At 30.9% G+C, this 14,095-nt stretch overlaps 1 protein-coding gene across 2 annotated transcripts; it reads right to left on the bottom strand.

Moving 5' to 3' along the window:
- Nucleotides 1-826: 826 nt before the first annotated feature.
- LOC104799806 lies at nucleotides 827-3,269 on the bottom strand. 2 transcript variants are annotated; one of them, XM_010522459.1, is made up of 6 exons: nucleotides 2,724-3,269; nucleotides 1,941-2,031; nucleotides 1,682-1,839; nucleotides 1,567-1,594; nucleotides 1,288-1,396; nucleotides 827-1,183 (listed from the first exon to the last, which is right to left on the bottom strand). In XM_010522459.1, exons 1-6 carry the CDS (start codon nucleotides 3,015-3,017, stop codon nucleotides 1,102-1,104), a joined length of 762 nt encoding a protein of 253 aa, XP_010520761.1. In that variant the 5' UTR covers nucleotides 3,018-3,269; the 3' UTR covers nucleotides 827-1,101. The 2 variants fall into 2 exon arrangements, with proteins under 2 accessions (XP_010520761.1, XP_010520760.1); XM_010522458.2 differs by having other exon boundaries at nucleotides 1,682-1,842; nucleotides 2,724-3,265.
- Between the last annotated feature and the right edge of the window lie 10,826 nt (nucleotides 3,270-14,095).

The raw sequence follows: 14,095 nt of genomic DNA, 5'->3' as shown, positions 1-14,095 counted from the left end.
TAATATTAGATGTACAGATATATCCAATAAAAGTAAAATAATATTTTATTTTACCTTATTTTAATTTTTTATTACTATTAGTATCGCTAATATATTTTTATATATATATATATATGATTATATATATATATATATAATGCTGTATGTATGAGAGTAGGCATGTGCAAAGGCCTGAGACGCCTTGGCGAAGACAGGAAGAGCAGACACACGGAACATCCGCCGAATCTTCTGAGCCCTTTAGTTACAATTTTTAATTTAAAATTTTGGACCGACGCAATTCAATAGCAACCAATGCTCGATTAAATTATATAACGACGACAGCAGATGTACATTGGCACACACACTTACCCTTGAGGGTACGTGTCTGAATCATTTTCATATTAGAATTTAAATTGAATTTTATTTATACTCCAATTAGGGTCTCGTGATTTTTATTGTTGACTATACGATGGATATTTGGCTCTTTTTTTTTAAATATGTAAAACCTTGGATATCCAAAACCAACAAATCAGATATCGAACTTCAAACTCTGGAGAATCAGACGGCAGAGGCAAAGATGCAGAGTCATCGAACAGTCTCACAATCATCTAAACCGGTGGGCATTACTTGTGCCTACTTTCAGATCCTACTTACCGAAAAGAAGCATTTCGAGTAATTTTCCGATGCCCACGTTCGGGAGCACGGCCTCGGGCCTCCGAGATCGATCACGGAAGTCGGATACATTTCTCTGCAAAGACAGCAAATAACAAGGGCAAGTCTTTCTACTACTGAACATAAGGCAACAGACAGATCCTGTATTTGATCTCGTCTGTCTGAAAATCTGAAATCTTCAGACAGCCTTTTTGATGTTCTGCCATTACAGTATGGTGTATAATCCGAACACGTGCCATTTCATCTGATACGACCAAATCATAACCCGCGTGCTCATATAGAAACGGATGCTATTTACAGAGAGATCATACCAACATTGAATAAATTTAAGAGTTATGAAAACATTGCGGAATCTAAGGCTGTATCTTATCAGCACCACGAAGTAGTACAAACCCGAATAGGCAAATTCAGGCATGAAGATGAAGTCCATTCTGCAAGTGTCTGTATCAATCAGACAAGCTTAGATATGACCTGACACGATGCCCAGAAGGCCTTCGAGGCAACCCTGAGGATTACCGGGTTTTGGTATATCCTGTGAATGACAGGAACAAAGTAAGATTGGCGAGAATGATTAAAAAAGCCCGGACATGCTAGAAATTAGTGCATTTCCAAAAGATGAGAGTTCGATTAGTGTACCCTATAACAGTTGCGCTCCATGATGCTACGTTGTAAACGACTTTACTCCCATCCCAGGCTCTTCGGAGCTTTCCCTTTCTCTTCTTCACTGAAAACGTCCTACCGAGGGCTACAATATGATTTGAACCTTAAGTTTGAGATTATTCTGATATACCATTGCCAAAAAACCCCCAAAGCAACCGAAACACATTCTACTGTTTTATGTAAATGCAAGAAAACCCTAGTTGCAATATGCAGAAGTAAAAGTCCGGTTTGGAAAAAGAGGCAATCTCAGGATACCTTTCTGAAGCTGATCAGGGGTCAAGTCCTGCATAAAGATTAGCATTTGAGTAACGATCACATGACGGTTTATTGTGCTACTAGACAGAGCAAGTACAAGCTTGGCAGTACATACCTTTGTCTGCTTAAGGGATAATAGATATGTAGCCATAAAACTTGCAATGCCATCTACTATATCTTCTTGCTTAACCAGCACATAATCTTCCTCGGGTTGACCCGTATTTTTCTCACCCCAAAGATCATCTTCACTAACTACATCCCAAGAGCTACCATCTTCTGCAATACATTATACAAGAATATAGCCCAGAAGGAGCAACACATTGCTACGATGAGCTTACGCATTGTCTTGATTAAAGAAAGTGCAGAAGGCTTACCAGTTACATGCTGTGGAACTGAGACCTGAGCTGATTCTAACCTTTCGAGAAAGTCACGGCATTCAACTCTAGATTTGATGAGATCATACAACTGCGCAACACAGGAAGCTCTTGTATCAGTTATAGCGGCCAAGGCATTTTCAGAAACAAATGGGTATCAAGCCAATGGTAGTCTATGGAGCAGCAAACCACAAGAATACATGCACTGATGAATGCATTAAACAAGCTATTCAAGATGAAACAGGCATTCGTGATCGGGGAAATTTTATGCTCTGATCGGACTTTTGTTCCAAGGAAATAGGACTTGCGGACGCTTGTTCAGGAAAATATAAGGTGAAGACTGAAGACACTATTGAATATCCTCAAAAACAAATTAATCCACTCAAATCATGCTCTGATCGCAGAACAGCATCGCCTTCAGCACTTTGAACCCTAATTCTTGCATTTGAGAGGTTGCAGGATTTTCTTTAACATCGCATGAACCAAAACAATCTTCAAACGCAAGTCTAAGCAAAAGAAGAATCGCGTCGAACAACAGCAAATGGAATAACCAGATTCATATGAGCAAGGGTGTGGAATCATTAAAAGGTCAGTTCGTTTTTCTTCCATTTATCGATCAAATTAACTCCAGTCTTCGAAATTCACGCACTCACACGCGGAAGAGGTATGTTTCCATATCACTGACAATTCCCATATTTCCCTATGGGTTCTTCATGTTTGGTTCTCTATAACAAAGTCTATCTCAGTTTCAGATCCTACAAAGAGAGAGAGAGGGATGCATACTTCATCAGCTTCAGGATCTCCACGATCAGATGAGGACAATTCTTCTTCCCCGATCGATTCCTCCTCCGGTGGGCCATCACGATTTCCGACGCCATCGCCGCCATCATCTCCGGCGGCGTTGTCGTAGTCGTCGTCAGGACTAACATCGGCCTGATTTAACAACTCCAGAGCTCTCTGACACTCCTCGAGCACAGCCTGCAAAGTCTTCCTCTTCACACGAATGCTACTGTCCTTCTGGATTCGCTTTCCTTCCCTCTCGGCAACATCATTCGAACGAGATTCCACGATTTCCATGGCGGTGAAATCCTAGGGTTTCTGTAATCCGCCTCAGAGACCTAAAATCGAAGCTCTCGTGGCATGGCGGAGGTCTGCTCAAAATCTGGAGGGGACGAGAAGACGGCGAATTATTCGTTGACGAAACTCCGATGAATTTGCTCCAATTTCATGCGAAGAAATTATTTTCCGGGAAAAAAAAAAGAAAAAGAAAAAAGAGGGAGGGAGAGAGAGAGCTTTGGTTGTCTTCGGCTGTTAAGCTGTGGCGTGAACACTTGGGTTTACGTATATTAAAATTTTCGTGATTTCTTCATTTTTCTTCTAAAAAAGTGTGTGGATATATATATATATATGATTTCATATATATATGAAATCATATAAACCAATCGAATCGGTTGGTACAAACCAATCGAACCAGTTCCATTTGAGAAAATCCTAAAAAAAATACTAAAAATTTCAATTTTAAAAAAACATTACATTTTTTAATTTTATCAAATAACATTAAAATCTTTTAAGTTATAAAAAATACTTAACTCTTCTAAATTATCAAAATAAACTAACATCATATAAAAAAAATACAAACACTTCAAATAATTCTAGTTGATTTTTTATTACCGTAGATAGTTTTTTTTCTTCCAAAAATTAATAGATTAAATTAATAAGTTGAATGACAATCATTCGCTACCATCCGAGAAAGCCATTCAGGATATGAGTTTGAACATAATACAAAAAGAGATTTACGATTCAACGCAAATTTTGCAATCGCATCCGCCGGAGAATTACTATTCCTTTGTATATGAGCCAAACTGATACTCGGAAACATCTTCCAAAACACTTCAATTTCTTGAGTATATCTCTGACAACTTAACGACTTCTTATTGTTATTGATCTCTTCTACAACTTCTTTCGCATCCATCTCCAATAGCATAGACCTACAACCTCTTTGTAACATGCATTTCATCGCCCATAGTAGTCCGGAAAGTTCTACCTCCATCGGGGATTCAGGAGCCCGTATTGCTCGGACACCCCAACAAATAACTTTACCCTCATGATCTCTTAGTAACCATCACATACCACAAAAATCATCTTGAGCTTTCCACGATCCATCCACATTACATTTCACCATACCCATCGGAGGATTTATCCACGGGATAATTTTCCGACTCGTAAGATTTATTTGTATTTCATTACACACTGTGGTAGCTCGCCATTCCGCATAGTCTTCGTTAATTTTTGCCACTGTCTCAAATGGTCGATATTCCTATTACCGTAGATAGTTAATATATTTTTTTCAAATAATTCTGGTTGATTTGTTTACCATCGTATCGTAGATAGTTAATATATATATTTTTTAAATCAATTAAAAGGTTTAGTATTTTTTTTATATTTACTTAATATTTATTTGAAAAGAAAAAATATTTAGTGTTTTTTTTTAATGGAAAATTCATGTGTTTTTTTTTTAATTTCCCCCTTTCTAATAAAGAATTTGATAATTATAAACAAGTGGTATCTTTCCGGGAGTCTGCCGCATTGGGAAAATCTCTAACCAAGGCAACTCGGTTGTTATAACTTCTGATTTCATGTCTTTTTAAACATTTAATTTCCAAATTAAATGTGATAATATATATATATATATATATATATATATATTCAATCAATAAATTTTTAGATGTTTTATCTTGGTCAATTTATTTGTCAATATAACCTCAATTATATATATATATAGTAATACGTAATCCAAATTTATTATTATAGAAGATAAAATAGGATTAATGTGTCACACAAAGTTTGATTTCAGGCGTAGATAGAGGAGGTGTCAATGTGTCATAAAGCGGTAACGGTAATTTATCCGATAAATTTTACACATTTTGAGATAAATATTTTATATTTCATACCAAATCATGCTATGCATTGTTTGTACTAAGTAATAGTATACTTTCTACTAAATTTTGGAGAGAAGTTTTAGAAGAGTAATCAAAATTTAGGAAAAAAAAAACAAAATTTAATCACTTGATAAAAAATATTTTATTTTAAATTTATTATAAAATAATTAATTATTAATTTTGACTGTTGAGTAGAGAATATGTCTTTGGTTTTAATTTTTGTGACAAGCGTCATATTTATGTACTTAATTTGTATACAAATTATAAAATCTATTATATTTTTCACTAATTTTTTTTATATAAAATTAAATTGATGGCGTGGAGAACATCTCAAATACCCGATCTATTACTACTAAATTTTATAGTCACAATTATCAATTCAATCCCTAAAAAATAATAAATTTTTATATTGCAAAAGTTTGCATAATAATTTCAATTATGCGCAGCGGGATATAAATTAAATATTTATTTTTTATATACATAATTTAGTTGATCAAGAGGATGACCAAAAATCAGGAAAATAATGGGATATATTCTCTAAAAAAAATATGAGAGACAGGAAAAAACAAACTTACACAAAATGTAATAAAGATAGATTCTCTGCAACAGCTAAAAGTTTTTTTTTTTTAATAACGATGAGTGGTTTACCGTATTTTTGACTTAACTAAATCAAATCTAAATTCGGAATAATCTTGTTGTACCTGTAATTAATAATATCTTTCGTATCTTGTTATAGATTCGAATCGGCTATCCCCCTCTAAAGACACATAGACGTTCGAGACAGGGTATCAATTTGGGTCCAAGATCCAAAGTCCAGTCCGGTCTAATCCGAAAATTAGCGGGGTTCGGTCTTAAGTTTTTCGACAAAAAAAATCGGACTTTCAGGTCGGACTCGAATCGGGCTTTAGATTTGAGTCAGACCGGTCCAAAAACCCGATATTTAAAAAACAAATTACAAAGGATTTATGCGGCCGACCTGAACCCGGTATATATGGGGTCGGACTTCGGACTTAACTACTTAGATCCGAAAAAATTAGACCGATCCAAGTCCGAACCCAAAATCCTCGGACCGAATATGAGCTCTGGTCGGATCGGATTCGACCGGCCGATTGACACCCTAGTTCGAGGTACCTACCACCCGACCACCGCATGACGGGTAAAAGTTTTATTTTTTGTTTTTCCTAAAAGTATATTATAGTATTTGTTAAGGATATACGTTTCTGTTTGGATGTATAAACTAAACTTATATGAATCGAATAACTCATAGTTATTATAAAATTCGAATGGATATAAAATTTTAAAAAACCAAATGTTAACGGAGATAAGAATAACAAAAAATAAAATAAAATCCCAAAATTTACTTTTAAAAAGTTATATGAATATGCAACTACTGTTGTGGCCAAGATCCGTCGGCCCGTCCAATGCCACTGGGCTTGGGCTTATATATATAATGGTTGATTTCCAAGGTTAGTTAATTAAATATTTGGTTACAAAATATTAAAATAAAATTTACATCCATCAAATCTATATATATTAATAAAGGAGTTTAAAGGATTGTGGTGAAGCCACCTCATCTCCATGTCATCATCCAGTGACAATTTTGTTTTAATTTTTATTGATTTAATTGGGAACTTTCATAATTACAATTATAATTATTATAATTATAATTAATTTTTATGCATATATATACATTTAGATTAACACTAATTTTATATATAAATATAAAAATTAAAAAGACAAAAAGTTAATTCTTAAAAATTTTAAATAACATATTATTATAATTTTTAAAATAAAATAGTTAATTATTTTAATAAAGTTTATTTAGTGATTCCACTTATATTTAAATGTTATTTTGAAGGTTTTATCTAAATAAAAATATCAAAATAACATCTTAAATAAATTCTTGAGGTGATGGATATAAAAAAAAGGTAAAACGCCCTTTCCTATTATATATAAAAAAACGCTCATACACGTTGTATAGTAATAAATGAAAGACTTTAATTAGTCTTCAACATGTGTAGTTAATATATAGTGGGTAAAAAATTAAAACCAAAAACAGTGGCAAGACACTCAAACGTCTTATTTAATATTCTCATTGTCAGTACGTTTGAGTATTGCACCTATATAATACTATCTTCTACAATTGTTATCTTGACCACGACTCACTATTCCTTCCTTTTCATCTATAGAATCGCCTGTTTATTAGGTATGGTCTATTAAAACTGTTAGTTTGCCGAAGATTTATGATATCTTTTTCTGAGTTTTTTCAGGTTCAACCGATGACAGACAATCTGACCAATAAACCTAAAGGTTATGCTTTCATAGAGGACGCGCATAACCGTGATGCATAGCCGGAGAAAGAACAGAGCATTAAAGATAAGGATGAAGCCATAAAGGTGAGTCACTCACTTGATAGCTTGGTAGATATAGAACTGAGATCAACATGTTGAGATATCGGGTATTTTTTATTGGATGATAAATGTTGGGAGAGAAGGTGGAAACATTGACAAAGGCCATGGAAGTGGAGGCGAAGAAGATGAGAAGAGGGATAGCGTCTATGGAGAAAAAGGTTGTGGCCATGCGTGGTGTGGAAAAAGTACAAAGGATTCTTCAAGGACCTCCCACCTGCTCGCTCGAAGGTATTTATTTCACTTTTATATTCTTTAATAAGGATTGCTCAAAAGCACAAGTATGAGCAGATTATGAAAAAGTAAATTGAGTAGGTCTAATTTTTTAGAATAATTAATAGACATTTATAATTATAAATATCATTGGATGAATGAGAATTTTTTTCAGGCCATGGGAAGGAGCGAGATGACAAGGAGCACTCAATAAAGTAAAGAAAAAAAACATCATTCCCTTCGACTAATTCAACTTAGGCATCAAAAAAGCCAGAAAGAAAAAACAACGACATTACCTTTTGGGTTTAAAAGTCACCCAATAGGAGGACTAACCAAAATTGGTGTATGCTATTCTAATTAGCCCAGGAATTTTGAAAATATTGTTGATGCATTTCTTGCAATGCACACCAAGGAGTTAGTGAAACCATATGAATGTATTAATATTTTGTATTTATTTATTTAAATAATTTTATTTTGACAGTATAATATTTTGTCATATGTTTTTTAAATGATAATTTTTATAAATGTAAACTGTAGAAAAATTTGTAAATTTGTCAAAACATAACTTGATAACCGATTCGAAAAAGAAATTGCTGAATGGATTTTACAAGTTGAGAATGCGATTACAACTAAAAGAGATATAAACGGAGCAAATAGATCAACATTGTTAATGAAGTGGATGCATATCTTCTCTCCAAATTTGTAGAACAAACAACAAAAAATCTAATCCAGAAAAATTATATTCTTGGCTTCTTATGTATTTTTCATTTCTTCGTTTCTTATATATATAATGGTTTAATATTATAATTTAACTTTACATAATATATATAACAATTATACATTCATATCAATAATCTTATACATAAATAATAAAGTTTAAAGAGTTATGGTGAAGTTATATCATCATCCATGTGATATTTTTTTTTATTTTTTTGTCATTTAAAAACTAATTAACTACATATAAATTGAATATTTTAGATTATAAGCATATTATCATTATGTAATATGATTAATGTGATTTTAATAAATATTTAACGTGGAATACAAAATCTATTTTACAAAATAATTTATTAAAACTCATGTAATATTAAAATGATAATATTGAAAAAATCATATTAAAGCTATGTATATTTGTAAATTTAGGTTAAATATAAAAATTAATAAAATAGTGAATAGAATTTAAAATAAGTAATATATATAATTTATTAAACACATATATTTTAATCTAAATAATCAAATCTAATTATCAAATTTTATAAATGATATTAACTATAAATTAAATGAAAACGTTACGTTGAATTAAAAAGTTATGACAATAAATTGCTCATTTTAATTATTATTTTATATCATGGTACATTAATAGTTATTATTGTGAATAGTAGTGGTAAGATTAATAAATTTTATAACATTACGATGCAATGAAAAGAAATGAATTATTAATGATATAGTATTATAACGTTATGATGTAATAAAAAAAATGAATTATTATTGATATATTAAAAAATATTTTACTGTATTGAAAATGATGGTCACAATATATATATGTTATTTCCAACAACAACAATACGTTAATACGAGAGAGTTTCCAAACTATCTTTGAATATTATTTTTATGGCGGTGACGTTGTCGGGGTCAACGTCATCTTTGACATTGAAGAGGACGATGTGCTCGATATTTTGAGGGGTTGAAGAAGAAGATATTGCGAGAGTGAATGTTGGTAGGGGAGGCGAAGAAGGGGTGAGGAGTGTTCGATTGCCGAGAAAGTAAGGATACAATTTATAGGGGATACGACAATGTATACGAAATGAAAGACCATCATAATTGAATTATAAGTCTCAATATATTATAGTTATGATTTTAAGAATACAAGATAAACGAATTACAGTTCAATTCTACATATAATTTATTAGAAATAAACAATGGAGATATATATAGAAAACTAAAAAAATAGGAAAATATATTTTTTATAGTGATTTCAAGATTTTACCAAACAATAATATCAAACAAACAATGTTTCAAGATGTTACTAATATCATTTTTAATAGAAAAAATGACATTTTCCTATACGGATTTTGTAAAATGTGGCATTTTCCTATACGAGCTTTTTAATTTGACAAAAACCTACACCAAATTACTAAATGTGCCAAATCGATACACGAACTATCCAATTTAACTGCAATTTTCTACATAAGAAAACGGTGTTAAGTGTTCGTTAACAACTGATGTGGCACGACACGTGGCGGTTGACGTGGTACGTCAGATGGAAAATTTTACCACGTCAGCATGCCACGTCAGATTTCAAAAAAAAAAAATCTGAAAAAATCGAAAAAAAACAAATTTAAAAAATTTGAAAAATTTTTAAAAAAAAACAAAACAAAAAAATACATATATATAAATACATTTTCATATCTATATACAAATATAAATGTATATACTCCAATATAAAAATATATCTATATATATATAAAATAAAAAAATATACACATATATATATACAAACATCTATACAAATATATATACATATACATACAAACAAATATATTTATATATATATACACATACGCATATATAAATACATATACACATATATATATATATATATACATATATATGCATACATACAAAATAAAAAAATACATTCCGATGAATTTGACCTTGGACCATGAAATTGGTCTCTTGATAAAAAGCGTGCAGAAGAATCCAGAAATACAAATACATTAGCCACTTTGTGTGTACACTCAATGTGATATTCATTAGCCACTAATAAACAATTTATTATTCTTTGTCTAAATAATAAATGTTATGGTTATTTTTATTTTTATGTTATGGTGCACTCAAACGACATGATTTCTTAATAACATATTAATAAATGGCTACTGTTGCTTCGATGCTCGACAGCCCGAAAGGGGAGAGGAATCTCAAATGTTCGGAGGATGGAGGAGGGTATAGTACTCATAGCGTGATGAATATCGCAAGCACAGTGGTTCTAAATGTGTGGGAGTTCAATCTAAAACCGCCATTGATGTAAGTTAACCAAGATTTCTTACATGAACCCCAAGATTGGATTTTTTTTTATATATAAACGGAGGTTTCATATGTTCGTGTATTCTCCGTTTGAGGATTTATTTAGTGATAGCTTGGTAGCTTGTAATGTGGATATGAGATCCTAATCGTTGTACCACCAATTTTGATTAATACTACCAACTTTCATTAAAAAAAAAGATTGGATTTGATGAATTCTTACATAAACAGAGGTTTTATCGGAATATCAAACTCACCTTTAGTTAATGTGAAGTTATTTTTTTAAGGTATTGTTCAACGACCAGAAATAGAATTTTTATATAAGGCGACTATACCGTCCTTACAAGTGAGATTTTCGGTTTTTTATTTTGTCTATTTCAGGAAGCCCTAGCCGAAGAACAAGATGAGACAGTGTTCGAGGTTGCTGAGGAAATTCCATCTCTTCATCATTCTTAATTTATGTTTGCGATTTTTTGTATTCCATTTCTGTAATTTTTTTTACAGAGTAATATAAGCAAACCTTCTCCTCATTTCTCACCCTCATTTTTCTTTGCTTGGTAATTCTATTGGGTTTTGTTGTTATATCAAACAGTTTGGGGATGAAAAACGAGATTAAAACGAAACTACGGTTTTCAGGTAATTTTATCATTCCTTGATTATATAATCAACTGGCGGTTCTATAATATTAGTGCATAAATAACCGATATAAATTCTTATTTGTTCGTTCATTTAGAATCTGCGAATCGCACGGGAGGGTATCCATAAGAAATTTGGTTGTCTCTTGAGTTTTCTCTCATGGAACAGGGAGAAAAAATTTACAGGATTTTCTCGGGAAAGTAAGATGAGTAAAGAAGCACACTGTATCTTCGATGGTTTGGTTCGAGTGATTCAGTTTGTGGACCTTGAGATCAAATCAGTGTTAGATGTGTGATTCAAAAGCGGTTTCAATCGGTTATTTAGAAGTTTTTAATTCTGCAGTTAAGGTTGAGAAGTTTCTACCGGTTACTAAATTATCTCTATAAATATGTGTAGTAGTGGGTTGAATATTTTATTGCAAATAAGTTTTTTCTGCAGTCGTATGTGTATATAGCGTATGTAAGTTATGAGTGACTGAATACATGTTTATGTTTCAGATTTGTTTTATGTCTATGCTGTGTTTTGTGAGTATTTGGTTTATAAAAATTAACAATTAGAACCTAACAGAAGTTTCAGGTTATCCATGAGTCTTCAGAGGAGCCACGATTTACCTTTTCCACCCATAAACCCTAACCAAAATTTCATCATTTTTCTTTTCTCTGAATTTAATTGGTATATATTTAAACATTTAAGTCTCTCTCTACTTGGTTGTTTCCAATCAATTTTAAATTATAGTCCACATAATCTTTTGCCTTGCTATTTCACTGCTTTGTCTTCTGCTCGGTTTGTCTACTATGACAAATATTTTTCCGGTGTAATGCTGAAGCATCATTATGTTTAACTCATTTCAGAGATCCTCCCTCGTGCATGTGCTAACAATGAGTCGCATGCTTTTTTTTTCAGGTGGATGTTTTTGGAAAGGTTCCTTCTCTTCAGAAAACGCTAAGGAATTGGTTACAAACATGTTGAATAAAGACCCTAGAACCTAGAACCGAATCACTGCATGATAAGTTCTTCGTTAGACCGATTTTTCCGTTTCCAGTTTTTGATACCAGTTATTCTTTAAACCGGAATGGTAACATATTGTTCAGTTCAGAACATCCATGGATAAGAGAAGTAAGAGATGCATCTAAGCCTATCAATAATGTTCTTTGTTGCGAATGAAGCAACTCAGAGCTATGAACAAGATCAAGAAGTTTGTATTGAGAGTGAGTCAATGTGTATATATATTTTATGTGTGTATATATTTTATGTGTGTGTGATTTAGCATGTGATTAATTAAAGTGAGTTTGGTTCGGATTATTAGTATTGTTTGGTTTGGGGACAAATTAAAAAAGATGTCTATCTCATTTACACGGGAAAACCTTATACTTAAAATTAATTTTACAAAACTATCAACTATTAATTTTGAATTATATATAAAAAAACTATTAATTTTGAATTAAAAAGATCATCAACTATTTAAATTGATTAAAACCAATCTTTCATTTTAAATTGATTAAAACCAAACAAAAACAAAACATACTAGATTTATCAAATTATAAAATAAAATTTAAAACAATAGATACTTTGATTTTAGAACTGATATATTTTTTAATTGTAAATATTATTGGATTTTTGGTCGCAATAGAACAATCAGATTTATGAGTTAAATTGTAAACTCAAAAAATGTTCTCCATATATTATTAAAAGAGTAAGTTTACAACGTTTTAATTAAGTTGTAAACTATATACTTTTAAACAAATTTATATCTCATTTCGCTTGTAACAAACTAATATAAAATTTTTAATTAAAACAACAACAACAATATTATTATATTAAATTAACTAAAAATTGTTCTTACGTTAAACACATCATCATCGAAAAAAAGTTTATATAAATACACAACTCAACATCATAAAAAAATCCATGACAAATATATAAATTTAACCATTATCAAAATAACTCATATATTATTTTATTAATAATTTTTAACTAAATGTTTTTAGAGATCGGAAAAAAAGAACGAGATTTAAGACGCTCATAACAAATTATTAACATCAAACCTATACAAAATTAGACAACGACACTCATATTTTCAAACTTTATTTTTTTAATTCTTTATATAAATAATATAATGATGATTTACAATAATTAAATTGTATAGATATATTTTTTAAATATATCTAACAAATAATCTATATCAGTTTTCATTATATTAATATTAACAAATTATACCGTTAGAAAAAGAATAACCCGTGCATCTAGTAATTAATAAAATAAGTTGGTCGTGCAGAGCACTTCCTGATGTGCAAGAGAACCTATATTTTTTTGGGTTTTTTTATTTTGACTCACGATGCAAAGTTGGTCAAAACTTGTCATTTAAAAATAAATAAATACTTTTATTAACATTGGGTCAATGAAAAAAATTAACATTCATTCATCCATAATGTTTTTGGTCGGAAGTATCCTTAAATATATAATAATATAAAAAAAATTATGAGGACGGGCGACTCTGTAAAAATATATAATCATATATTATATTCTTAATAGTTTTTGGGTTAGTTTTGATTTTAATTTAGTTCCATTGATACATTATTTATATCGTTTTGGATTCCTTTTGAATTTGATAAATTCGACTTAAATTATATTCAACTATTTAATAAATTAAATATGAATATACTTATATATTATTATTATTTAGTTTAATTAAATTCTATTTTTACACGTCTATCTATCCTTATCCATAATCAACATCTGCAAAAAAAATTAACATATAGATTTTATAAAGTTTCTTAAGATATAATAGTGGTAAAAAAAATTACATGGCAAATGAAGGGGTCACATGAAAAAAAAATGAGATTTTTTTCCCTCCAAAGAAAAGTGGATGACGTGGACAACTGTAAGATAAAAACAATCCTCCTCTCTTTCCGCCCAAAATTTTCGCTTCACCTCTTCT

This window comes from Tarenaya hassleriana, unplaced genomic scaffold (assembly GCF_000463585.1).
Source record: "Tarenaya hassleriana unplaced genomic scaffold, ASM46358v1 Cleome61, whole genome shotgun sequence".
In the NCBI taxonomy this organism is placed as follows: domain Eukaryota; kingdom Viridiplantae; phylum Streptophyta; class Magnoliopsida; order Brassicales; family Cleomaceae; genus Tarenaya; species Tarenaya hassleriana.
This window is presented reverse-complemented; position numbering and strand designations above follow the sequence as displayed.